At 44.0% G+C, this 27548-nt stretch overlaps 1 protein-coding gene across 1 annotated transcript; it reads right to left on the reverse strand.

The window, feature by feature from the left end:
* Positions 1 to 10278: 10278 nt before the first annotated feature.
* Positions 10279 to 25803, reverse strand: LOC122541546 (zinc-binding protein A33-like). Its single transcript, XM_087979298.1, has 6 exons — positions 25093 to 25803; positions 24910 to 25005; positions 24583 to 24816; positions 23741 to 23763; positions 14850 to 14962; positions 10279 to 12323 (listed from the first exon to the last, which is right to left on the reverse strand). The coding sequence occupies exons 1-6, from the start codon at positions 25501 to 25503 to the stop codon at positions 11773 to 11775; spliced, it is 1428 nt and encodes a 475-aa protein (XP_087835424.1). The 5' UTR covers positions 25504 to 25803; the 3' UTR covers positions 10279 to 11772.
* Positions 25804 to 27548: the final 1745 nt, after the last annotated feature.

The raw sequence follows: 27548 nt of genomic DNA on the forward strand, positions 1-27548 counted from the left end.
TATTTTCACAAGGAGGAGAAACTGACTTGGAAATGCAGTTGAACCTGACCGGGGAGTAGGGTGCAAGGGGTGGTTCCAGTAGAGGTGCGGCTCGACGGGAGACTGGCTCGGGCACTTTTGAAATACTGTGTTCAATTCTGGTCTCCGTATTGTGGGAAAGCTATTTATATTGCTCGGTGAGTTGAAAGGTTTGAGCTGTTGGAAGCGGCTAAATAGACTGTATCTATTTTTGTTGGAGCGTCTAACAACCTTTATAGGGGTTTATAAAATCATGAGGGAATGGATTGGGTGAAATCCCAAGGTATTTCCCCCATGTTAAGGGAAGTCCAAAACTAGAGGGCAGAGGTTTAAGGTGAGAGTGAAAAGATTTAAAAGGGACCTAAAGGGCAAATGATTAATGCTGAGGCTGGTGTGTGTATGGAATGAACTGCCAGAGAGAGTAATGGACACTTGTTCAATTATAACACTTAAAAAGAGCATCCAGATGGTTGCATTAATAAGAAGGGTTTGGAGGGTCATAGGCCAAATGCTGGCAAGAGGGATTAGATTAATTTAGGATATCTGGTCAGCATGGACAAACCACACCGAGGGATCTGTTTCCATCATGTACATCTTTGTGACTCTGACACTGTGACTCTGTGATTGTTAGCATCGAGAGATGGACAGATAGGGCGGAGGTAGAGCTGAGCAGGGAGCAGGTTTTTTTTCGCACTTTGCTGCAGACTGAACTGATGATGATGACAACCTTGCAGTGAATCCCTAAATAAGGCTCAGATCCACAACCTGGGTTTTGTGAATGAATACAACTGCTTGACTCCAACCTGAAATACTGGAGAGGGATTAAGTATTATCAGCATCACCAGAGAAGTGGGTATTCAACAAACTATTGGGGCTAATGGCGGATAAGTCCCTGGCCCTGATAGCTTGCTCACAACGATCCAAAAAGAGGATGTTTTAGAGATAATGGATGCTTTGTTTGTAATTTTATGAAAATCATTGGATTCAGGAGGAGTACCAGAGGAGGGATGGGGAATAAAGGCTGGCGTAGAGAGTGATGGCCTTATTTCATGGATTCATAAAACAAATTGGAAAAATGTCAATGTGCAACTTCATTTCAAAATAGAGCGGATGCAAATTGTGGGTAACTGTAGGCTACAGAAGGTACAGAAGCCTGAACACATGCACCAGCTGGTTTTGAAACAGTTTCTACCCTACTGTTGTTAGACCACCGAATGGACTCTCAAACTCTTAGCATTCGCTTGTACCTGTGTTTTTCTTTCTGCTGCTGTTTATCCATTATTTGCTTATCAATGCTATTTGACTATATGATTAGCCTGCATTGCTCACAAGACAAAGCTTTTCATTGTACCTTAGTACATATGACAATAAATTAAATTCAAATTAGCATTACATGTATTTTTGGAAAAGTATTGGAATCAATTATTAAGAAAGCAACAACAGAACATTTGGAAAATCATCATCTAACTTTATGAAGTTAGATGATGATTTCATAGTTTCATGGAATAGAAATTGTGTCTGACTAATTTATGAGGTAAAAACAATGACTACAGATGCTGGAAACCAGAATCTAGATTAGAGTGGTGCTGGAAAAGCACAGCAGTTCAGGCAGCATCCGAGGAGCAGTAAAAGTGACGTTTTGGGCAAAAGCCCTTCATCAAGAATATAGGCAGAGTGTCTGAAGAGTGGAGAGATAAATGAGAGGAGGGTAGGGGTGGGGAGAAAGTAGCACAGATGAAGGTGATAGGTCAGGGAGGAGGGTGGAGTGGATAGGTGAGAAAGAAGATAGGCAGGTAGGACAAGTCATGGGGACAGTGCTGAGCTGGAAGTTTGGAGCTGGGGTGAGATGGGGGAAGGCGAAATGAGGAAACTGTTGAAGTCCACATTGATGCTCTGGGGTTGAAGTGTTCCTAGGTGGAAGATGAGGCATTCTTCCTCCAGGCATCTGGTGGTGAGGGAGCGGCGGTGAAGGAGGCCCAGGACCTCCATGTCCTCGGCAGAGTGGGAGGGGGGGTTGAAACGTTGGGCCACAGGGCTCTGCTAGGAGGCGTCCAGTCTCCCCAATGTAGAGGAGACCACATTGGGAGCAGCAGATACAATAAATGATATTGGTGGATGTGCAGGTAAAACTTTGGATGTGGAAGGCTCCTTTAGGGCCTTGGATGGAGGTGGGGAAGGAGGTGTGGGCACAGGTTTTGCAATTCCTGCAGTTGCAGGGGAAGGTGCCAGGATGGGAGGGTGGGTTGAAGGGAGGGGCGTGGACCTGACCAGGTAGTCATGGAGGGGACGGTCTTTGCAGAAGGTGGAAAAGGGTGGGGAGGGAAATATATCCCTGGTGGTGGGGTCTGTTTGGAGGTGGTGGAAAAGTCAGTGGATGATTTGGTTTATGCGAAGGTTGGTAGTGTGGAAGATGAGTACCAGGGGCATTCTGTCCTTGTTACGGTTGGAGGGGTGGGGTCTGAGGGCGGAGGTGCGGGATGTGGATGAGATGCATTGGAGGGCTTCTTTAACCATGTGGAAAGGGAAATTGTGGTCTCTAAAGAAGGAGGCTATCTGGTGTGTTCTGTGGTGGAACTGGTCCTCCTGGGAGCAGATACGGCGGAGGCGGAGGAATTGCAAATATGGAATGGCATTTTTGCAGAAGGTAGGGTGGGAAGAGGTGTAATCCAGGTAGCTGTAGGAGTTGGTGGGTTTGTAAAAAATGTCCGTATCAAGTTGGTCATCATTAATGGAGATGGAGAGGTCCAGGAAGGGGAGGGAGGTGTCAGAGATGGTCCAGGTAAATTTAAAGTCAGGGTGGAATGTGTTGGTGAAGTTGATGAATTGTTCAACCTCCTCGCGGGAGCACGAGGTGGCGCCAATGCAGTCATCAATGTAGCGGTGGAAGAGGTGGGGAGTGGCGTCGGTGTAATTACGGAAGATGGACTGTTCTACATAGCCAACAAAGAGACAGGCATAGCTGGGGCCCGTACGGGTGCCCACGGCTATCCCTTTGGTCTGGAGGAAGTGGGAGGATTCAAAGGAGAAATTGTTAAGGGTGAGGACCAGTTTGGCCAAACGAATGAGAGTGTCGGTGGAAGCCTAATGTTGGGCACGTCGGGAGAGGAAGAAACGGAGGGCTTGGAGGCCCTGGTCATGGTGGATGGAAGTGTAGAGGGACTGGATATCCATGGTGAAGATGAGGGGTTGGGGGCCGGGGAAATGGAAGTCTTGGAGGATGTGGAGGGTGTTGGTGGTGTCTCCAATGTATGTGGGGAGTTCCTGGATGAGGGGGGATAGGACAATGTCAAGGTAGGTAGAAATGGGTTCAGTGGGGCAGGAGTATGCTGAGACAATGGGTTGGCCAGGGTGGTCAGGCTTGTGGATCTTGGGAAGGAGGTAAAACCGGGCAGTGCAGGGTTCCTGGACTATGAGATTGGAAGCTGTAGGTGGGAGATCACCTGAGGTGATAAGTTTCTCTATGGTCTGGGAGATGATGGACTAATTTATGAAGAATGGATAGACTGAAACCAATAGAGGTTGTATTTGGATATCCAGAAGACATTTGATATGATACCTTACAAAAGATTGTCATAAGATAAGAGCTTATGTTGTTGGAAGTTGTGTATTGGTTTGGATAGAGAATTGGCTAGTAGGCAGGAAACAGTGAGTGGTGATAAGGGGTTCTTCTCGTGACCTGTGATCAGTGGATTCCACCAGGATCAATGTTGAGAATGCAACTGTTTATGATGTACATTAATGACTTAGAAGAGAGAGTGTACTGGACCCAAATATCCAGGTTTCACAAAATTAGATGAATAGGCAGATTGCTGGAAGGATACAAACAACTTACAGAGAAGTATTGATATCTTAACTAAGTGAACAAGAAGTTAACACATGTAAAATGATGTGGGAAATTATTGTTCATTTTTGAAGGGAGAACAGGATTGTTTTTAAGTGGAGAAAAAACACAGAAAGGGATGTGAGGATGTTTGTACACACAGGGAAAGCTAGCAGACAGGTACAGCAGGTAGTCAGGAAGGTTAATGGAAGTTGGACCTTACTTCAAGGCTTTGAATTTTATGGGTAGAGAAGTCTCAGTACATCTGGTGCTGTTGAGATGTCGTCTGGAATACTGTGAACAGTTGAAGAATGAGAAGTGTTTCCTTGAAACATAAAGTATTCTTAAGGGGCTTGACAGGGCAAATGCTGTTTCCCCTCGTGGGGGAGTCCAGAACTAATGGGCATATTGTCAGAATGACGTTAGTGCCATTTAAGGCTGAGATGAGGAGGAATGTTTTCTCTCAGAGGATTATGAGTCTTTGGAACTCATTACCATAAAGAACTGGGGAGGGTAGGGGGCAGAGTCTTTGTGTTCATTTAAAGCTAAGATAGATAGATGTTTAATGTATCAGGGAATCAAGTGTTATGAGTAAAATGTAAGAAAGTGGAGTTGAGGAATGTTGTATCAGTTATTTTAGTATTGAATGGAGGATCAGGCTTGAGGGTCTGAATGACCTACACCTGTTCCTACTTCCTATTGTCTTACTGAGGTGATAGGAGGAGGAAGGGGTTCAGATTCCTGGGGCATTGGGATGAGTGATGAGGGAGATGACCGCAGTAAAACTAAACATGCTACATGTGGGAAGGATTAGAACTGATGTCCTCAGGCAATAATTGCAAAAGTAGTCTGGGAAGCTTTCAATGCAACTTGCAAGGAGCTGGGAACCTTTGCACAGAGACAAAAGAAGGAGAATCAATGACAAGGACAAAAGACAGAAAGGGGAATATGAAAAGCGATGGGCAAACAAATCAAAAGCCAGGAACCACAGGGCCACAGTGAAGCATTGTGGAATCAGGTCACGTAATGTCATAAATCCAAGCATTAAGACTTTCTGTGTTAACGTACAAAGCATTTACAATAAACTGGAAGATCACTGATACAAATCTGAAATGGTCAGAAATATGGAGTCATGGCTGCAATGGAACCAGGTGTGGCAAGAGAATATCCAACAGTATTCAGTGCTTAAGAAGGACTCAACTTAAGAAAATGTTGATGGAATTGTATTTCTGGTTAAGAGGAAATTAATGCAATGGATAGGAAGATTATTACCTCTGATGTGCAATCTGTATGGACAAAGCTCAGAAATACCAAGGGATAAATAAACATTCATAGGGGTTATATGTAGATCCCCAAAAGGGGGGAGATGTTGGGAATGGCATTTAACAGAAATTATGGATACAGGCAGGAAAGGAGCAGTAATTATGGGTGGCATCAGCCTGCATATAGCTCAGTCAGCTCAATAACTATAAAGTAGAGAAGGAATTCTTGGAGTATATATGGGATAGTTTATGGATAAATATATTGAGGAAATGAGAGAACAGTTCATCCTAGACTGGGCATTGAGAAATCAAGACCCTTTGGGAATCAGTGATCAAAATATGATAGAAGTCTACATCAATATGGAAAGACACATCATTGATTCCGAGAGTAGATTTTTTTTTTGAGACACCACGATCAAGAATTTTGTATGAATACACTCACAGCAAAATATCTTATTAGCCATCTAACATCAATGAGAGGTTTAAATGCCACTGTATCACACTCTTTGGGAAAATCATCAATTGTCTTTTTTATCAGTTGACCTGCCTAACAATGTATACACTCTTCTTCGAAGCATTTCAATTTTATTTGTATAATTAAATCAGAAGTCACATGACAACAGGTTATAGTCCAAAAAGTTTATTTGAAAATATTAACTCTCAGAGCTCTGCTCCTTTATCAGGTACTAGAAAGAGCAGCGCTCCCAAAGCTAGTGTTTTCAAATAAATCCATTTGACGTTAGTATATGGGCGGGTTCTGTATTCTCTCTGTGTGACGGTGCAAATGTACAGCCTACATACAACATTAGTCACCTCTCATTCTTCTACATTCCAATTAGCACAGGCTCATACTTTCAATCTCTCTTCAAAAACAGTCCTTTCAAACCTGCTATCAGCCAAATGAGCCTTCCTTGGCCTGTCTTCCATGCCAGTAAATCTTACCTTACATAAAGAGTCCAAAACTGTTCAGACTATTCCAGCTGTGGTCTGATTTTTAATATGGTTTGTGTGTGAATAAACTTTCTGAGGAAGTGGAAGAGGATGTGAGCACGTTTACAACATTTCAAAGACACTTAGATAAGTTCAAGAACTCAGGAAAGGTTTGCAGGCATATGGGCCATGAGCAGGCAGATGGGACTAATTTAGTTCAGGATCATGTTTGGCATCGACTAGTTGGTCTGAAGTGTCTGTTTCTATGCTGTATGAATCTGTGACAGAACTATCCCATAAGATCTTTGAAGAAAATGCAATATTCCATTTGGCTTCGCGAACACCCATGGAAATTGATGCCAGTATTCTATGATAGATGAATGCAGATTCCTAAATCCCTTTGTCCAGTAGCTCTCAGGAACAATGTGCAAGCTTTAGAGGATATCCAGAGGATTGATAAGAATGCTTCTGAGGATGAAAGGCCTGCCATATGAGAAGTGGTTGAAGACTCTGGATCTGTACTTGTTGGATGGGGGTGGGGGGGTGGGGGGGCCATCAAATTGAAACTTACAGAATACAGAGGAACCATGATTATCTGGCATCCAAATATCCGAATATTGGATTTTCTGGCAAGATGGCAAGGTCCCAATGCTTGGCTAAACTATGTTATCTGGCATCGATTATCCAGAATTTGATTAACCAAACAAAATACTGCCTGCCTGTGTCCTTCGGATAAGCAAGGTTCCTCTGTCCTAAGAGCTGTGGATAGAGTGTACTTGGAGATGATTCTTCCACGAGCAGGAGAAACTTAGTCAGGAGGGTACAGCCTCAGAGTGAAGGGATGATACTTTTGAACTCAGATGACAAGGAATTTTTCAGCCAGAGGTGGTTAGACCAAGTCACTGAATGTATTTAGGACAGATTCTAAGACAGGTTCTTGATCAAGGGTTTGGGGAGAAGGTAGGAAAAAGGTGTTGAGAGACAAATGAGCCATGATCAAATGGCAGAGCGAATTTGACTAGCTGAAAGACCAAATTTTGCTTCGATCTCTTATTGCCTCATGCCTCCTGTCACCTCTGTCCTATTTCTTCGTGATTGGCAGAACAGACTCAAGGAGCAAAATGGCCTGCTCCTACTGATTCACACATTTCCAGCTTCACTTCATTGAACTCTTGAGGCTGGGCAGACCCTTCATTGAGCTGTACTGGAGGGTTGCCTAGCTTTCCAGCAGTGAGAGACACGAGGCAGCCAAGCTGTTCCAACCTCATTGCATTTGATGCTTCTACACAACTGCATGGCTGAGATTAAGAGTCAACACAGGGACATTTAAGTAAGTCATATTGGTTTGGTGGTACACTGCATATTGTGTAAAGAACTGCCAAATTGTTTAGCTGCAAGTGAAATAAACAAATTCTTTCTGTGGTTTCTTTTAAACATGTTGTTGTACCTCTCATTGAGTAGTGGATGAAGGTGGTGGTGTGGGCCTGGAAATCAGTGAGGCCGTGTAGGCAGCTGGTGATGGCAGCAGCGATGTGGGAGCGAGATGAACACAGCTCCACTCAGCGCTAGGTCTCCCGGTGAGCACGGATCAGGTTCCAGGTTTAATCCTCAGGTCTGGGCTCACAGGCTGAGCTGAGGCTTCAGGTCCGTAGCTAGAGCCTGGATTAGTAGTGCTGGAAGAGCACAGCAGTTCAGGCAGCATCAGAGGAGCAGTAAAATCGACGTTTCGGGCAAAAGCCCTTTAACAGGAATACAGGCAGAGAGCCTGAAGGGTGGAGAGATAAGTGAGAGGAGGGTGGGGGTGGGGAGAAAGTAGCATAGAGTACAATAGGTGAGTGGGGGAGGGGATGAGGGTGATAGGTCAGGGGGAGGGTGGAGTGGATAGGTGGAAAAGAAGATAGGCAGGTAGGACAAGTCATGGGGACAGTGTTGAGCTGGAAGTTTGGAACTGGGGTGAGGTGGGGCAAGGGGAAATGAGGAAACTGTTGAAGTCCACATTGATGCCCTGGGGCTGAAGTGTTCCGAGGCGGAAAATGAGGCGTTCTTCCTCCAGGTGTCTGGTGGTGAAGGGAGCGGCGGTGAAGGAAGCCCAGGACCTTCATGTCCTCAGCAGAGTGGGAGGGAGAGTTGAAATGTGGTTAATTGGTGTGGGTGTCCCAGAGGTGTTCCCTAAAGCGCTCTGCTAAGAGGCATCCAGTCTCCCCAATGTAGAGGAGACCGCATCGGGAGCAACGGATACAATAAATGATATTGGTGGAAGTGCAAGTAAAACTTTGATAGATGTGGAAGGCTCCTTTAGAGCCTTGGATGGAGGTGAGGAAGGAGGTGTGGGTGCAGGTTTTGCAATTCCTGCGGTGGCAGGGGAAGGTGCCAGGATGGGAGGGTGGGTTGAAGGGGGGGGGGGGGGGCATGGACCTGACCAAGTAGTCACAGAGGGAACGGTCTTTGCAGAAGGCAGAAAGGGGTGGGGAGGGAAATATATCCCTGGTGGTGGGGTCTGTTTGGAGATGGCGGAAATATCGGTGGATGATTTGGTTTATGCGAAGGTTGGTAGGGTGGAAGGTGAGCACCAGGGGCGTTCTGTCCTTGTTACGGTTAGAGGGGTGGGGTCTGAGGGCGGAGGTGCGGGATGTGGATGAAATGCGTTGGAGTTGGTTAGGCCACTGTTGGAATATTTAATGCAATTCTGTTCTCCTTCCTGTTGGAAGGATATTGTGAAGCCTGTAAGTGTTTAGAAATTATTTACATGAATGTTGCCAGGTTTGGAGGATTTGAGCTGTGGGGAGAGGTTGAATAGGCTGGGGCTGTTTTCCCTGGACTGTCAGAGGCTGAGTGGTGACTTTATAGAGGTTTATAAAGTCATGAGGGACATGGATAGGGTAAATAGACAAGGTCTTTTCCTTGGGGTGGGGGAATCCAGAACTAGAGGACATCGGTTTGGGGTGAGGGGTTAACGATATTGAAGAGACAGCTTTTTCATGCAGAGGGTGGTGCATGTGTGGAATAGGCTGCCAGTGGATGTGGTGGAGGTTGGTACAATTGCAACATTTAAAAGGCATCTTGATGGGTATATGAATAGGAAGGGTTTGGCAGGATATGTCCATGTACTGGCATTTGGGACCAGATTAGGTTGGGATATCTGGTCAACATAGACGAGTTGGACCGAAGGGTCTGTTTCTGTGCTCTACATCTCTATGACTGTATGAACTTACCTATACCCTTCATGTTTTATAAACCTTTATCAGCTCACCCATCAAACTCCTACACTCCAGCGAACAAAGTCCCAGACAATGCAACCTCTCCTTATAACTCAAACATTCCATTCCTGCCAAATTTCTTCTGAACTCTCTTCAGCTTAATAGTATCCTTCCTATTACAGGGCACCAGAAATGGATACTGTACTCCAGAATAGGCCTCACCAATTTTCTGTACAAACTCAACATGACATCTCAAGTCCTATACTCAAAGGTCTGAACAATTAAGGCAAGTGCGCTAAACACCTTCCTCATCACCATGTTTACATGTGATGCAAACTTCAAAGAATTATGTTCCTGAACCTCTACATCCCTCTGTTATGTAACACCACCCAAGGCCTTACTTTGATTATGTAAGACCTGCCCTTGTTTGTTTTACCAAAATGCAATACCTCACTGTTATCCAAATTAAACTCAATCTGCTGTTCCTCAGCCCAATGACCGAACTGATCATGATCTCTCTGTCATCATAGAGAACATTTTTCACTGTCGTCTATACCGCCAATTATGGTGTCACTTGCATACTTACTAACCACGCCTTCGCTTTTTCAACCAAACCATTGATATAAATGACAGACAAAATGACAGACACCAATCCTTGTGGAATTCTGCTGGTAACAGTCCTCCAGTCTGAAGAACAACCTTCCACTATTACTGTCTGTTTCCTGCTTCTTTGATCAAGTAATTCATGAGATATTGGTGTTGCTAGCAATGGCAGAACTTAAAGCCCAACTGGCATTAAGAGTTGACCGTATGTTGCTTGTCTGGAGTCATATGTAGGCCAACAGAATTATCTAAATTTACTCAATTATTCAAGTTTATCCACCATCTGTAGATTGTTATTAATTGTTTTCAGTTCCTTTCTGAAGGGTATCAGGTTTGCGATCAGTAATTTGTTGATTATTAGGTCATGCGAATCACCCCAGATTCCTGATTCTGACACTCGACTTATTTTGGAATGTGAACTGAAGTAGGTAGCAGACAGGTGTTTCAGAGCAAAAGAATCTCTGCATTTATTAAATGTGAAAGTTAAGTATAAAACAAGAAATAAAGGCAAACATAATAAATATTAAAATTTACACAAACTATGCAGAGGACAGTTATTAAACACACTATTAAAATTAAACACAGGTTAAACATGAATAGAAGCTAAACACCAGTTTTAAACATAAACTCTAATCAGGCTTCCTACCTTTGGGGTTCCCTGCACCGTCACCACCCACCTTCCCCTCCCTACTGGCTAGGTTAGAAACTTTTAGGGTCTCGGGGATTTAAGCTCAGCACTGGAGAAAAATCTTGATTTTGAAGTATAGCTGGTAGTTCCTAATTGCTGTAATTGGTGCCTCAATTGAAATTTTGGATTGTGTGGGCCTTCAGTCTGGGTCAAGTCTGCTGAAGTCTGCTAGGACAGTGAATTTGGTGGGTAGGTACTTGGTTTTCCTTACTTTCTGGTGGTTTTGCAGCGCGGTGTTCACCTCAGAATATGCCTGAGGCCTTGTGGTGTCAGCCAGAAGTTGTTGGTTCTCAGGTCTGCTGGTCACGGTCAGTTGCCATAAGTTCCCCTGGCTCAGAACAGGCCTGCGTTGGTAGGTTTCAGAATTGCTGTCGGGATCCCTCTTCTGGAGATAGCTGTGCAGATAGCTTTCGGGGAGATAACTCTCTTGGAAATAGCTGCTGGAATTAGCTGGAAGAAGTCTTCTTCTGGGATCACTGTTTGGAATGCCTCCTGGGGAATAGCTACCGGAGGAGCAGCTGTCAGGTTTGAGATCCCTCTTCTGGTGATAGCTCTGTTCAGGTGAGATTATGCTAATGACAGGCTTCTTATCTTTGCACTAAAGCTGCCCTTGCCATTGTGTTACTGGTGTTCCCTTTGGGGTCAATTGGCTTCCTGACAGTTGAATGTATGTGTGAAAGTATTTTGAATGAAGTAAAATATTCGGTACCTGTACAGGAAATAGCCCAAGGTGTCAAAATTAGTTTCGGTCTAGACTGTTAGATTTGGTTGATTATTCACTTGGAGTTGAGCATAATGGTTCCAGACAGCTATCTCTGTGTCTGTGCATTTTTCCCAAAGCTCAGCCCAGTGGACCCTTTTCTTTTGAAAAGGTTTTGAAAAATCGAGAGTTTTGCTTCAGTATTTTAGATGATGGTGATTTCTGCATCTGTCTCTCACCATTCTGCAGTGAAATGATTTGGTATACCCCCATGGAAAGACTCCCACTGAGCCCAGTCTGAGACCCACTGACTAATTCATCTCCAACACCGTCATGTAGCGCCACCTCCCGCCTGTGGAGCAACATTACAGGCAGGAAGGTCCCCGGGTTCCTGCAGCTCACCGCTGACTCTACCCAGTCAGTCCCTCTCTACAATTGAGCTTCTATTTGTTTCTTCTCTCCCCCTCCTTCTTTCCCCCAGACTGAGATCGACCCCCATCAGTTTACAGCTGGCAGGAGGCAGGGGGACGGGGTGAAATTATGGGATGGATCTGTCAGTGCCCTTTAATCCCGCAGATTGTCAGCGGGGCGGAGTTTTTCCCACCGTGATTCCGTCCCGGATAGAAAAAGGGAAAGACCGTCTCAGTGAAAGTGTGGACGAAAGTGTGGAGATGGGACATGGTGTCCGCATTGTAAAATGACACCTGTCCACCCTCATAGTCCAGGAAAACTCCGATCTTCCGGGGATTCACACTCAGGGAGAGGGGGGTCCGCGAGTGGGAAGGGATGGCAAAATAACCACTTCCAGGATATAGCCCTAGAGTCCAGAATCCGGTGTTCGGGTTCAGTTTGATTCCCTCTTTCCTCTTCACAGACTCTCGGGCCACTCCCAGAATCCAATCCATCTTCCTCCGCACCTCCACCTCCCAGTAATGTCTCCCTGATGTGAATCCCTCTGATCCCAGGACACAGGGACTGATATCAAATCTCTCCGGGGAGTCAGGGACCGGTTGTCGTTTGTATCCGAGTCTCACACTGGTCCGGTCCTCAGACAGGATGAGCCGGGGATGCGCTGTGTTCGGATCCAGAGTCAGAGAGGCTGGAGCTGGGGGAGAGATCAAATATCACTGTCAGAGAGAGGGACAGAGAGACAATATCAGAGCCAATATGTAGGAAGAATGGGGGGAGGATGAAGAAGGAAGTGTGGAATAGAGGCAAGGAAGAGTTGGGGAGGAGTTGGGAAGAGTGTTGGAAGGAACAGGGGGTGGGGGTGGAAGGCAGAAAGATGGGTGGTGGGTATACAGAGTGAGGGAGGTGTGCAGAAAGTCAGAAGTGTTTAGCGAGTGGTGAGGGAACAGAGGGGAATGGTATGTTACAGGAAGAATGGAGAAAGGGAAGAGCAAGAAAAAGTGTTGGAGAGGAAACAAGAGAGGAGATGGTGATGAGGGTAGAAGAATGGGGGAGGAGCGGCAAGTGTGGAGGAAAGGTAAGTGAGCACTGTGAGGGATGGAAAAATTGAGGAGAGGAAAAGTGGGTGGAGGAAGAAAGTGTGGCTAAAGGAGGGGAAAACTAATAGCATGTGAGGGGAAGGGAGTGAGATAGGAAGAATGGGAATGGGGAGAAGGAAGGAGTCGAGGAGGAATGAGATGGTGGAAAGATGTGGAAGAAGATTTCAGATTGTGAGTGGGAAGGGGGAGAGCAGGGGGAAAAAGACGGCAGGGTAGAGGAGATTGTACACCAGGACATCAGGAAAGGAAGAGCAGGAGTGAATGGCAGGACAAGTGGATGTAGATCAGAAAAACGGGGTCGAGAGATGGGAAGAGCAGGGAGAAAAATTAGTGTGAAAATATGAAAAGAAGAATAGATGAAGAGTGGGGGATAGGAAATATGTGAGGGAAGGGAGGGGTTTGGAAGAAAGGGGAGGAGTTAGCAAGACTGTGGGAGGTGAGAGTGATCGGAAAAATTGGGAAAGATCAGTGGGATGAGTGGAGGATGGAAGAAGAAATAAAAGGAGGGAAGGGTAAACAAGAGCAGGAGAAGGGATAAGAAGACTGGGGGAATGGGAGAGAATGATGCTGGAAGAACAGGGAAGAGTGGGTAGTGGATGGAGTGGGATTGGAGGGGGGAGATTAGAATTCTCTAGTACAGAAGCCATTCAGCATATTGTGTCTGTCAAATCATTTTAAGGGAACATGGTACTTCCCCTTCCTGCCAGCAGTTAGTGATAGGAAGCAAATCCTGGCCATGTAAGTGACCCCCACATCCCACATTAAATGGGTAAAATCTGGCTGGTGTGGTTCAAATAGTAGGTGATGGAGATGGCAATGGATTTAAGAACGAATCATGTGAGACCATAAAACCCTAAGATACTGGAGTGGAATTAGGCCATTTGACCAATCAGGTCTGTCTGCTATGCGCATGGTAATATGTTTGTCAGACCCAATCCCATTCCTTCTCCCATATCTTTTGATCCCCTGTGGTAATCAAGAGCATCAAGAATATTGAAGCACTTTGTAGAGGAATGTAAGTTGACAGAAAATTCCAAACACAAAGGAATGCAGAATGGGTCGTTAGAGAGTGGGGTACTAAAGTCTGGAAAGAGTCTTGGATTGGATATGATGAGATAATTCCATTAACATTGTGAGCTTGCGTGGGAAACAGTGAGCAGCAGTTAAATGGGATGGGGGTAAATAGACCAGAAGATGGGCAGAGAAAACATGCTCAATAAAAAGCACTGCAAATCTGGAGATCAGAGCAAAACCTACAGATATTTGGACTTCAGCTCAGGGTAAAGACCACAACAGTCCACAAGAGAGGTTGACATTACCTGGGGTTGCCCTCCGTTTTACACTGACATCATTTCTGATGGATTCGGCAGCTCATTCAACACAATACATAAGCAAAACAGGGTACAAAGGGATTTAAGTTGAAAGACAATTTGTTTGAATCTCTTTGTGATGATTTCTCTGTGACTATGATGTGAGTTTATTGGGTTGCATGTTGTTCCTTTACTCTGTCCCTCCATGACCCTATGTTCCTGTCATTCGCAATCAAACCCTCTCCTCACTAGAAGCAAAATAGATTATTTGTCACCTGTTCCTCAAGGAGCACCCATCATCTTTCCACACTGCAAATCAATGGAAAACTGAAGGAATATTGTACTGAAGCCCAAATGTCAGATTAGTTTGAGACACTGATCAAATTCATGGAGGGGTCAGGAGCTTCACTGCTCAATCAGTGGGATAAGTCTATCAGCCTCACCCTCTCCAAACTACCTTGTTACTTGCCAATATTGAAGTTATCAAATATCTGCACCTTGTTATAGAAATTGTGATCATGTTCAGCATATGAATGTTTTGACACTTGAACACTTAAAGAGGATCGTCACAGCCTCCAGTGTACAGAGCAGAGTTAAAAACTTTTACCTGTGTCCACCCCAGTCCAACATCAGCACCTCTTCATCAGAGTAGACTGTATCTGCAGCCCAATCTGTTGACTAAACTGTTGAATTCCATCCAGCACACTAGCTGTCTGTTAACACAAGCTCTCAAGTGACAATATGTTTTCCTGCTAATATTGTGATCCAAATGTCAGCTGGATTTATGAACGGGTTTATAAGCATGTGTTTTACCCGGGTTAATGTCATCCATCATTTCTCTCCAAACTGTGTACTGTAAAGGGCTGTTGTACTTTCCAATAGATAGGGAGCCATCTGCTGGTGATGTCCAGTTGTTATCACTAATCCTGCAAATATCAGACAATTCATGTCAACGAATATTATAAGTAATTTATATATAGTCAAGCTTTCAGCACTTCTTGTCATTCAGCAAATGTGGGAGAAAATTAAGTCCGAAATCCACAACCAGACAAAATATAGCTTGGAAATGCAGCAGTACAGGTGGAAAACCATATCTTGTAAAGATAAAAATCCATATCTGATAACATTAATTACCGAGACATCTCACACCAAGGAGATTTTAAAAGTTCCGTCTGTGCTCTTGCTGTAATATAAACAGAATTTGTGGAACAAAGAAAAAAACTTGAACACAACTAAAAACATAATGTGCAACTGGGTAATAGATGGGTCCCACAACCCTCGGAGAATCCTGCTGCTGTACTTCTGGACTCGACCATATCTGATTTTAGTCTTGCCCCGCCCCCCGCCCCCCTGCCCCCGGTGCCCCCCCATTGTAGGTTGGACTTATAGCTAGGCAGAAGTGAGGACTGCAGATGCTGGAGATCAGAGTCTAGATTAGAGTGGTGCTGGAAAAGCACAGCAGGTCAGGCAGCATCTGAGGAGCAGGAAAAGACATTTTGGGCAAAAGCATTCCTGATGAAAGGCTTTTGCCTGAAACGTTGATTTTCCTGCTCCTCAGATGCTGCCTGACCTGCTGTGCTTTTCCAGCACCACTCTAATCTGGATTTACAGTTGCTGAGTCCTTCCAATCTGGAATTCCCTCCCTGAGTCCCTCCATTTCATGTTTCTGCTTTAAAATGCTGTAAAACCTACAACAATTATTAGTGTTAAAAACTCAGTGTCACTTTTTGCTTTCGAGTTCTCCTGTGAAAGTGACTTGAGTCCCCACATTACAGTGAAGGGGCAGTGTAAGTCAAGAACTTTCCTGTCGTATTGGTTAACAGACATTGCAAGGTGTAATATAAAAAAAGTACGAGTCCTACCTGTTGAAAGTATGACTTACTGGCCAAGGTCCATGCAGGGAGTATTTTTTAATGAAACATGGACATCCCTTGGCTGGACCAGTATTTATTGTCTGTCATCAGTTGCCTTTGAGAAGGTGGTACTGACAAACAAGCTCAAGACCCTTGATGTAGTTTTAAATTAAGAGCTCAAACAGCTAACATGAGAAAACACTAATGGGTAATTTTAAGGACACTCCAGAAGATGTTTCCTAGGTTTACCAGGAGCATGAGAATAAGTAGCAAAAGATTAGGGCCTGATAAAAAGACCAAATTGGCAATATATTAAGTCAGAGGACATTGATGTAGTTTTAAATGAGTATATTGCATCTGCACGCACTGTGGAGAAGGACAATGTGGGTCTAGGAATCTGGTGGGATTTGAATTAGTTGAATGAATTGAATTAGTTCACATTAGAGAGTGGAGAGGTGTTTGTAATTTTAACAGTCTTGAAAATGAACAAAGCCCTTGACCTAAATGAGAGGTATCCCAGTTTACAGTTAAAGGCATGGAAGCAAATGACAGTGGACTGGATCCAGGGTAATTTGGTAAATTGGATCCAAATTAGCTGAGTGGAGGAAGCCGAGGGCAATTGTTGGAGGGAAGCCTTTGTCCCGTGGTATATCGTTGTGGGTAAATTGGAAAATGTTACCTTTAATTCAGCTACTTAAGAAATCTCACAGTCAAGAACTGAAATAATGATCTAAACTTTAGTGCATGTTTCAAACAAAGTAAGACCCTTTAAGCAAGCAAGTTAAGCCTCATAACACAACTTGGCCATTACCTGATTAATGATGGAATCTGGTGAGGATTGCAGCCACTCTGAAAGTGTCCAATGTTCAATCCTTATGCCGTGTTTACTTTGAAGTTCTGCTACTGACTTGATCTATTGTTCAATTCCTTTGAAATTTCATCACTTCCAAGTTTGTAGTGTGTCACTACTGATGATTCAATGGATTCTTTCATCCCCAAACATTGATTACATTTCTGAAGACCTCAAGCCTGTAGCTTATCAGAAGTAGCTCCCCTGTTCCATGTTACATTTAGGGTTAGCTGTCTATTTGATACACAGCTTTTCCTGCAAATAGCCCCTTCAAAACATTATTTCTGCAGGTAGACTTAATTGTCCATTTGTCATAAGCCAGATTATCAGGCAGTTATCTTCCCTCTCCCAGAGCACATCTTGTTTATGTTTACTTCTTGTCAGATGGTTAATTTGCATGTTGCTTTTAATTTCTTCAAAACAATTTCTCCTTGCACCATTCATGTCAAGAAACAGCTTATCCCAGAAAGAGTTCTTGCTGATTTTTTTCAATCCATGAACAGTTATTAATGCTGTGAAGTTTACATTGTCACAATATGAGAGTTCAGTTATGTGTCCCTTGCTGTTTGCTGTGTACATTAATACTTTAGGTTTGAATGTAGATGGTATCATCAGTATATTTGCACTTGGCACAAAAATTGGTAATGTGGTAAATTGCAAGGAGGAAAGTCTTACAGTACAGGATGGTGTAGATGGCCAGGTCAGATGAACTGAGCTATGGCAAGTAGAATTTAATTCTTGAAAGTGTGAGCTGATGAATTTTCAGACTGCTGACAAGGCAAGGAAGTACACATTAAATGGTCAGAGCTTTGGAAGTCGAGAGAATCAACGGGACCTTAGGTGTAGATGTCCACATATGTGAAGGCAGGAGGACAGGCATATAAGGTAGTTACAAATGAATTTGGGTTCATATATTAGTTGAGGCATTGAATACAAAGGCTGTTATGCTGAAGCTGAGTAAGAATTCGGCTAAAGCTGTAGTACTGTGTGTAGTCTGGTCATAACACTGAAGGAATGATATGAATGCACTGGAGGGAGTGCAGAAGAGTTCAACCAGAATGAAGGCTGGGCAGGACCAATTCAGCTGAGTAGAGAGACTTGATAAGGGGGGGGGGGTTGTTTTCCTGACAACAGGAAGACTTAAGGGACGGTTCCAATTGAAGTGTATGAAGTTCTGGGAGGCATACACGGCGGGAGATGTGGAAAGGTTTCTCCCTGGAGTAGAGGGGACATTAACCAGGTGACAGATTTATAGTAAGGAGCTAAAGGTTTGCAGGGGTGTTAGGAAGTCCTATTTCACCCAGAGTGTCGAGAGTATGGAGAACTCATTGCCTAAAAGGGTGATAGTGGCAAGAACACACAAGACATTTAAGAACTATATGTATGAACAGTTGAAGCAGAAGAGCATATATTGGTATGGGCCATGTTATGGTAGCTTGGTTTAGAATATATAAATGCTTGAAGGATTGAAGGAGAATTAGGGAAAGAGTGGGTTCCATTCAGGTCCACAGTCTTAATTTATGTATGGATCCAGAGGCTGAAGATATGATTTGAAATGAATACATTGTCTATCTCACTCATGAAAACCGACACAATGTGGTTGTAGAAATCATCTAGAGAAACAATGATATAGTTTTTAAAAATTCAGAATGGACAGCAAAGGAGGCTGTGATTGTACTGACCGACTGAAAAGTAGATACTTTTCTAGGGCCAGATGAAATGTATCCCAGGCAAAATCAAGAAGGTGGAGGAATTGGACGCTTCAGCTGGAGCTCCATCTTTTTATTTCTTTTCCTCCTTTTTTTTCCATCTTCAAATTTGTTTACTTTCCTTCTTTCTTCTTGGTTCAGTGCCTTGTGGCAGTCTCTTGGCCCAGTGCCTCTCCCCAGTGCAGCAGTGCCTTGTTAGCACGCGGCAGGCTCAGATTAGAGTGGATGACTTTTCAGCAGCCTATGTCCATCTCTTGGCCCAGTGTCTGAGGCAACCGATGGTAAGGGTGGGGCCCAGCCTGTGATTGAAAGCTGCGAGCGGGTCCTATGAATAGAGGCCATGTATGGGCTCCTGGCTGGGCATGTTGTGGAGGCAGCAGCAGGAGGTTGGAGCCCGTAGCATCAGTGACAGCAGCAGTGGTCACTGCCTGATGTGTTAGGATTGAGCTGTGAAGGACCACCCCGGTATCTGCAGTGGGGGTGGCATCTCCCAGAGAGTGAGCTAAGTGGAGGAAATTGGGGCTCCAGCATGAACTCAAGAAAGACCAATAAACTTTGAATCTTTTTCCTTTACTTTTTCCAGTTTATATTGAGAATAACTTTAATGCTAACTATTATCTTATTTCTTTATTTTTCTATTTATTCTGTGAAGGTCTGTAATGCTTAAATGTTTAACATTCTCTCTCTGTCTCTGTTGCTTCTTTGTAAATTTTTATAACTAGGTATCTTTGTACCTAACCTGGCACCATGTGTGGCAACATCAGACACTATTCAGTGTACTCCTTTACTTTGGTACTTGAGTACATGTGACAATAAAATCTAAGTCTACACCCAAAAACTCTAATGCCATTGAATGAGGCAAGACTGGAAATAGCAGGTGTATTGGCAATAATTTTCAATTCCCCTCAGTCCACAGGAGAGTTGCCAGCGGACCAACACTAATATAATATCATTATTCAAGAATGGAGCAAGGGATAAACCAGGAATGTAAAGGCCAGTCAGTCTGACCACAATGATATAGCATCTATTCGAATGACTTAGGTGCACTTTGGAATGGAAGAACATGGCTTTGTTCAGGGGAGGTCATGTCTGAACAACTTGACTGAAATTTGCAATAATATGACCAGGAGTGCAGATGAGGGCACTGCATTTGTCCAAAGCTACTTGGATTGAGCAAGACCTTTGATAATGTCCTGCTTGGGAGACTGATTGTGAAATTAAAAGCCCTGGAAGTCAAAGAAAATTGGTTCATTGGATCCAAAATTGGCTAAGTGGCAGGAAGCATTGGGTGATGTCTGTGACTGCAATTCTGTGTCCAGAGAGGTTCCACAGAAATGAACATTATGGCCTTTGTTGCTTGTGGTACGTATAACTCATTTAGACTTGAAGGCAGACAGTGATTGGTAAGTTTGTGGATGGGAGGAAAATTGCTGGGTTAGAACCTAAGAACAGAAGAAATGGGAGCAGGAGTAGACCATCTGGCCCATTGAGCCTGCTCTGCCATTCAATATAATCATGGCTGATCAGTTAGACTCAAAAAGTCAGCTCTTTTCTCTTCTTACAAATGCTGCCAGACCTGCTGAGATTTTCCAGCATTTTCTCTTTTGGTTTCAGATTCCAGCATCCGCAGTAATTTGCTTTTACCCTTAATTCCTTTGCTATTCAAAAAGTTATCTGTCCTGGCTGAAGAGGAAGCCTCAACTAATTTAATGGACATGAAATCTCACAGATATTGGGTTGTTAAATAATGAGGAGGATAGCTTGGGATTACAGGAGGAGATAGACAGGCTGGTCAGATTGTCTGATCAGTGGTGAATCGCATTCCATCTGAGTATGTGTGAGATGTTACAGTTGTGCAGCATAAACAAGGCAAGTGAATATATGTAGAAAAGCAGGACCCTGGAACACACATATCCACTGGTACCTTAAGGTAGCAATATAGGTAGAAAAAGTGATGTAAAATGCATACAATATAGTTGCATTTATTTGTCAAGGCACAGACTCTAAGAACAGGATGATTTGGAGATACCGGTGTTGGACTGGGTTGTACAAAGTTAAACAATCACACAACACCAGGTTATAGTCCAACAGGTTTAATTAGAAGCACTAGCTTTCGGAGCACTGCTCCTTCATCAGATGGTTGTGTCAGGTCACAATCATCTGATGAAGGAGCAGCACTCTGAAAGCAAATGCTTCCAATTAAACCTGTTGGACTATAACCTGGTGTTGTGTGATTTTTAACTAAGTACAGGATGGCGATGCTGGAAGTGTATAAAATGTTGGTTAGGCCACAGCTAGAGTGATGTGTGCAGTTCTGGAATCCAAGTCACAGAAGGGATGATTGCAGTGAAGAGGGTGCAAAGGTGATTTACCAGGATGTTCTCTGGGCTGGAGAGTTTCAGTTATGAAGAGACATTAGACAGACTGAAGTTGTTTTCCCTGGAGCAGAGGAGATTGAATGTGGACATGATTATGATGTACAAAATAATGATGGGCACAGACAAATGTAGACAGGATGAATGTTTCCCCTTGATGGAGGGATCGATAACCAGGAGAGCAGATTTAAGGTTGGGCGGAGGCTGTCATAGAGTCATAGAGATGTACAGTATGGAACCACACACTTCGGTCCAACCCATCCATACCGACCAGATATCCCAACCTAATCTAGTCCCACCTGCCAGCACCTGGCCCATATCCCTCCAAACCCTTCCTATTCATATACCCATCCAAATGCCTTTTAAATGTTGCAATTGTACCAGCCTCCACCACATCGTCTGGCAGCTCATTCCATACACAACACCCTTAGGTCTCTTTTATATCTTTCCCCTCTCACCCTAAACCTATGCCCTCTAGATCTGGACTCCCTGACCCCAGGGAAAAGACTTTGTCTATTTATCCTATCCATGCCCGTCATAATTTTGTAAACCTCTATAAGATCACCCCTCAGCCTCCGACGCTCAAGGGAAAACAGACCCAGCCTGTTCAGCCTCTCCCTATAACTCTAATCCTCCAACCCTGGCAACATCCTTGTAAATTTTTTCTGAACCCTTTCAAGTTTCACAACATCTTTCTCATAGGAAGGAGACCAGAATTGCACGCAATATCCCACCAGTGGCCTAACCAATGTCCCAACTCCTATACTCAATACTCTGACCAATAAAGGAAAGCATACCAAATGCCTTCTTCACTATCCTATCTACCTGTGACTCCACTGTCAATGAGCTATGAACCTGCACTCCAAGGTCTCTTTGTTCAGCAAACTCTCTAGGACCTTACCATAAAGTGTATAAATCCTGCGAAGATTTGCTTTCCCAAAATGCAGCACCTCGCATTTATCTCAATTAAACTCCATCTGCCACTTCTCTGCCCATTGGCCCATCTGATCAAAAACTTGTTGTAATCTGAGGCAACCTTCTTCCACTACACCTCCAATTTTGGTGTCATCTGCACACTTACTAACTGTACCTCTTATGCTCGCATCCAAATCATTTATGTAAATGACAAAAGGTAGAGGACCCAGCACTGATCCTTGTGGTACACCACTGGTAACAGGCCTCCAGTCTGAAAAACAACCCTCCACCACCACCCTCTGTCTTCCATCTTTGAGCAAGTTCTATATCCAAAGGGCTAGTTCTCCGTTTATTCCATGAGATCTAACCTTGCTAACCAATCTCCCATGGGGAACCTTGTCGAACGCCTTACTGAAGTCCATATAGATCACATCTACCGCTCTGCCCTCATCAATCCTCTTTGTTACTTCTTCAAAAAACTCAATCAAATTTGTGAGACATGATTTCCCATGCACAAAGCCACGTTGACTATCCCTAATCATTCCTTGCCTTTCCAAATAGATATACATCCAGTCCTTCAGGATTCCCTCCAACAACCTGCCTACCACCGAAGTCAGGCTTACTGGTCTATAGTTCCCTGGCTTGTCCTTACTACCCTTCTTAAAGAGTGGCACCACGTTTGCCAACCTGCAATCTTCTGGCACCTCATCTGTGACTATCAATGATACAAATATCCCAGCAATCACTTTGCTAGCTTCCCACAGAGGTCCAGGGCATACCTGATCCGGTCCTGGGGATTTATCCATCTTTATGCGTTTCAAGACATCCAGCACTTCCTCCTCTGTAATATGGACATTTGCAAGGTGTCACCATCTATTTTACTACTTTCGATATCTTCCATATCATTTTGCACCGTAAATACTGATGCAAAATACTCATTTAATATCTGCCCCATCTCCTGCGGCTCCACACAAAGGCCACCTTGCTGATCTTTGAGTGGTCCTACTCTCTCCCTAGTTATCTTTTTGTCCTCAATGTATTTGTAAACACCCTTGGATTCTCCTTAATTCTATTTGCCAAAGCTATTTCATGTCCCCTTTTTGCCCTCCTGCTTTCCCTCTTAAGTATACTCCTACTGCCCTTATACTCTTCTAAGGATTCACTCGATCTATCCTGTCTATACCTTACATATGCTTCCTTCTTTTGCTGAACCAAACCCTCAATTTCTTTCGTCATCCAGCATTCCCTACACCTACCAGCCTTTCCTCTCACCCCTAACAGGAATATAGTTTCTCTGGATTTTTGTTATCTCATTTCTGAAGGCTTCCCATTTTCAAGCCGACACTTTACCTGCGAACATCTGTCCCCAATCAGCTTTAAATCTGGTCTATCCTTTTCCATCACCATTTTAAATCTAATAGAATTATGGTCACTGGCCCCAAAGTGCTTCCCCACTGACACCTCAGTCACCTGCCCTGCCTTATTTCCCAAGAGCAGGTCAAGTTTTGCACCTTCTCTCGTAGGTACATCCACATACTGAATCAGAAAATGTTTTTGTGCGTGTGGGGGGGAGTAGGCTAGGAGGGAATGTGAGGCATGTTTTTCTCACACATAAAGTGGTGAAAATCTGAATTCACTGTCAGTAAGGATACAAGATGTTTAGAAAGCCTCAATTCATTTCAAAAGCATTTAGATGTGCACCTATCATGCCAAAATGTACCAGGCAATGTGCCAAGTGATAGAAATGGGATGAGAAAAGTGAGACGTTTGTTTCTGACTGACACAGACTCGATGGGTGGAAAGGCCTCTTTCTGTCATCGAAATCTCTTTATTGTTCTTTATTTGCAGTAAGTTTCTTTTTATAATAAAGATGAGTGTGAACCAAAAACGGAGTTAAACAACCACTTTAACCGACGACAATAACCAGAAAATAACCCCATAGTAACCCGTCCCTGAGTTATTGAGCAAACTGTGCAGAATTTCAGTAAAGAGCATGTCCTACCTTCTCTTCCGACAAGCTGCCTCCTGAAAGAAATGAATCACAAACAGTGAGGATGGCAGTAACAGATTTCAGGAGGAGACAGACAGGCTGCTGAAATGAACAGACATAACACGGAAGTGCATTTTGGAAGGAAGATTGAGGACAGGGTAAAATAAACTGGCACTGACCATCAGTCCCGCTCCCAGACACGGTGACTCTCACACTCCCACTGTACAAGACACACCTACACACCCTCCACATGGAACTGGAACTGGATTACAATGGGAATTCCAGGAGTTAATTAAATTGGGGGAACACGGAGATAATAACAAAACAAGTAAAGATTAGGATTGCTTACAGTGGGGAAACAGGCCCTCCGGCCCAACAAGCCCACACCGACCCTCCGAAAAGCAACCCACCCAGACCTATTGCCTTACCCTTCCCCTAACACTACGGGCAATTTAGCCAATTCACCTAACCTGCACATTTTTGGATTGTGGGACGAAACCGGAGAAAGCCCATGCAGACATCGGGAGAATGTGCAAACTCCACACAGACAGTTGCATGAGGTGGGTATTGAACCCGTGTCTCTGGCGATGTTAGGTAGCAGTGCTGGCCACTGTGCCACTCTGCCATCCAGTACCAGCTTCACAGCCCATTCGCGGGAGGAGTTCGGTTTGACTGAGATTCTGCAGACTGAGAGAGAGCGGTTTTTGCATCGTGACATCAGAACCGCTCAGACAACAACCCAGTTTAATTTTCCTCCGGTCCATTTCCGGCGAGCAACAATAATGTAACATTTCTTGGTTATATTTGTAACCGGGTGACGTTTCATGGAGCTGACCTGCAATATAATGCCTCACCTTCAGAAACACCAGCTCGTCTGTTTGCTCCGTCTGTTTCTGCAACTTTGAGAGTTCCTCCTCAATAGAATGTAAATTCTCCTGAATCTCTCGAAGGTTTCTCTCCATTGGTTCTACAATCCTCTCCTCTTCTTCCCTGAGATCTCTGAGTAAACGCTGCTCTTTCTCAGTGAGAATCTGGTGCATTTTAGTGAACTCCGATGTGATGTGGGTCTGCAGACTGCTCGCCTGTTCCTACCAAATGAAATGTGAGACCTCATTAATGTCCCGCGATAAAGGGAACAAAACTAACCCAGATCCCAGAGAATCAGCACAGGGAGAGCTCACCCTCACTTCGGAAATCTTCCGTTTCTGGGTCAGTTCTGTTTGGAGAACCGCCGATTTCTTCTCTGTGAGAGAATTTAAGGCAGATTTCAGTTTAGCCTGGAATTAGAAGAGAAATCGCAGCATGAAACTGTCAGACCTTGAAACTGTGACACAATTCACAGCTTTTAAACATTTCCTCTTTACCTTGTACACTTTAACTCCTTCTATAATCTGTATGAAGCGGTGCTCTCTGTGTTCCGGTGCAGTGACACACATCACACAGATCAACTTCCTGTCAGTTTCACAAAACAGCTTCAGATCTTCCTGATGTTTCTCACAGTGAGGTTTACTTTCCTTCTCTTTCGGATCCAGCTTTAATTTTCGAGCCTCCTCGGCCAGATTCGCTATGGCCCGATTTACCCTGAGGTTTCTTTCCGGAAACTCCTCTCTACAGACCGGGCAGGAGTTTATCTCCTTCTTTTCCCAACTCTGGGTGATACAGGAGCGGCAGAAATTGTGCCCACAATCCAGTGTAACCGGATCGGTGAAGAAATCCAGACAAATGGGACAAATTACCTCCTCGGTCAGTCTCAGGAGGTGCTGTGCGGATGCCATATTCACACTCCGCACTTCCGGAATCCACCTGCTTTCAGTTTCGATGTGAAAGAACACATTCAGTTTAACGATCTCAGGAGGATTTGCACTCAATACTCAGAACAATTATTCCAAACCAACAAGTCTATCTTCACACTCTGTGCAGTCATAGAGTCAGAATGTCAGAAATGTACAGCATGGAAACAGACTCTTCGGGCCAAATCATCCACTTCAAACCCGATATCCCAACCTAATCTGGTCCCACTTGCCAGCACCCGGCCCTTTTCCCTGCAAACCCTTCCTGTTCATCTACCCATCCAGATGTCTTTTAAGTGTTGCAATTGTACCAGCCTCCACCACTTCCTCCGGCAGCTCATTCCATACGTGCACGACCCTCTGCATGAAAATGTTGCCCCTTGGGTCTCCTTTGTATCTTTCTCTCCCCCCCCCCCCACCAACCTGAACCTATACCTTCTAGTTCTGGACTTCCCCACGCCAGGGCAAAGACTCGCTATTTATCTTATCCATGCCCCTCATGATTTTATGACCCTCTATAAGGTCACCCCTCAGCCTCCGATGCTCCAGAAAAATCAACTCCAACCTATTCAGCATCTCCCTATAGTTCAAATTCCAACACTGGCAACATCCCTGTAAATCTGTTCTAAACCACTTCAAGTTTCACAATATCCTTCCGATAGGAAGATCAGAATTGCACGCAATATTCCATAGTGCCATAATCAACATCCTATACAACTGCAACATGACCTGCCAGCTCCTATACTAAATACTCTGACCAATAAAGGAAAGCTTTAAAGGAAAGCTGTGCTTTACAACCTCTCACAGCCGTTCTCTTTTTCACTTTCACTTCCTAATGCAAGTACGAAATACAGTAATCTTTCATTTCAAGAGTTCGACAGCAGTATCCAAGGCTCCTGTGCCAGGGAATGTTCACTCTGCCTGCTTCTGTTTTTTCCCCCTTTTATTTTGGCATCAGTGGGGAAGTTGGTAGGAAGGCGCATTGTTTGGTTTGGGAATATGGCAGAGGCTGGTGAGTCTGGAGCTGTGTCCTGGAGGTGGCTGGCAGAGGGGTGAGCATGGGAGCCTGAATAAGCGAGTTAGGCCCAGCGACAAATGATGGAATCCGAAGACTGGCGACTTTGACGTTGTAAATTATTGTAAACTATGCAAAATGGTACCAGTGGACAGTGGAAGTTTTTCACTGCATTTTACTATATTAACATATAGGTAATAATAAAATCATTCATTCGTTAAATAGAGCTGATTCAGGTGTATTGAATTTTCAACAGTAATCACCACCTATTGAGACCCTGTTCAGGCTTCAGGAGATAACTGTCCCTCAGTCAGCTGGATCAGCGACCTTTTCATGACTCAAGTGACTGAAATTCATTCTTTTAAGATGGGGAAACAAAACATTAACCAGTTCTATTCTCACACTACCTCCAAATTCCCATGCTGCCTCCAAATGCCCTGAATTATATACTCTCAATGTGATCTCTTCTTCCTGAGCCTGCAGTTTAACAAGAGTGCTTTAATACTTTGTAAAAAAAACAAGTAATTACATCATCATGATTTAAGGATGATTTCACTGGAGTAAACAGGTGATGAGACTGATCAGAAACCCAGAAACCAATACTCACTTAAATTCACTTAAACTACTGTGTTTCATGTGGTTCCACATTATACATGAATGGTGTACATACCCAAATCAATTCATGTAGCACATTCAGTACAGATTATCAACAATATTCACAGCAGGAGATATCCCATAAACATATCTTTCCTTCCCATCGATTTTATTAGAGTACCCACTTGAACATGATGTTCTGATTAATATTTACAAACCTGGGCAAATCCAGTTCAACGGTCAGCATTATCCAATCACTTACATTATTGTAATAGATTGAGAATTTTAAGTTTAACAAACTGACAGTGCTATCATAATTACATGAATCAAACCAATGAGCCATTAATAACAACAGAAAATGATGGAAGCACTCAGTAGGCCAGGCAACATGGGAATGGCACTTGCTCACCACCTGAGTCCA

This window comes from Chiloscyllium plagiosum, unplaced genomic scaffold (genome assembly GCF_037043375.1).
Source record: "Chiloscyllium plagiosum isolate Xiang-an unplaced genomic scaffold, Cpla_swu_hap1 HiC_scaffold_35, whole genome shotgun sequence".
Lineage (NCBI taxonomy): Eukaryota > Metazoa > Chordata > Chondrichthyes > Orectolobiformes > Hemiscylliidae > Chiloscyllium > Chiloscyllium plagiosum.

Excerpts from the sequence above, each read along its gene's own strand:
- LOC122541546 (XM_087979298.1), bottom strand. The coding sequence starts at position 25,503 with ATGGCATCCGCACAGCACCTCCTGAGACTGACCGAGGAGGTAATTTGT. Across the intron at positions 25,006-25,092 it reads AAGGAGTTAAAGTGTACAAG|GCTAAACTGAAATCTGCCTT; the intron begins GTAAAGAGGAAA and ends TTCTAATTCCAG. Across the intron at positions 24,817-24,909 it reads GGAAGATTTCCGAAGTGAGG|GAACAGGCGAGCAGTCTGCA; the intron begins GTGAGCTCTCCC and ends TTCATTTGGTAG.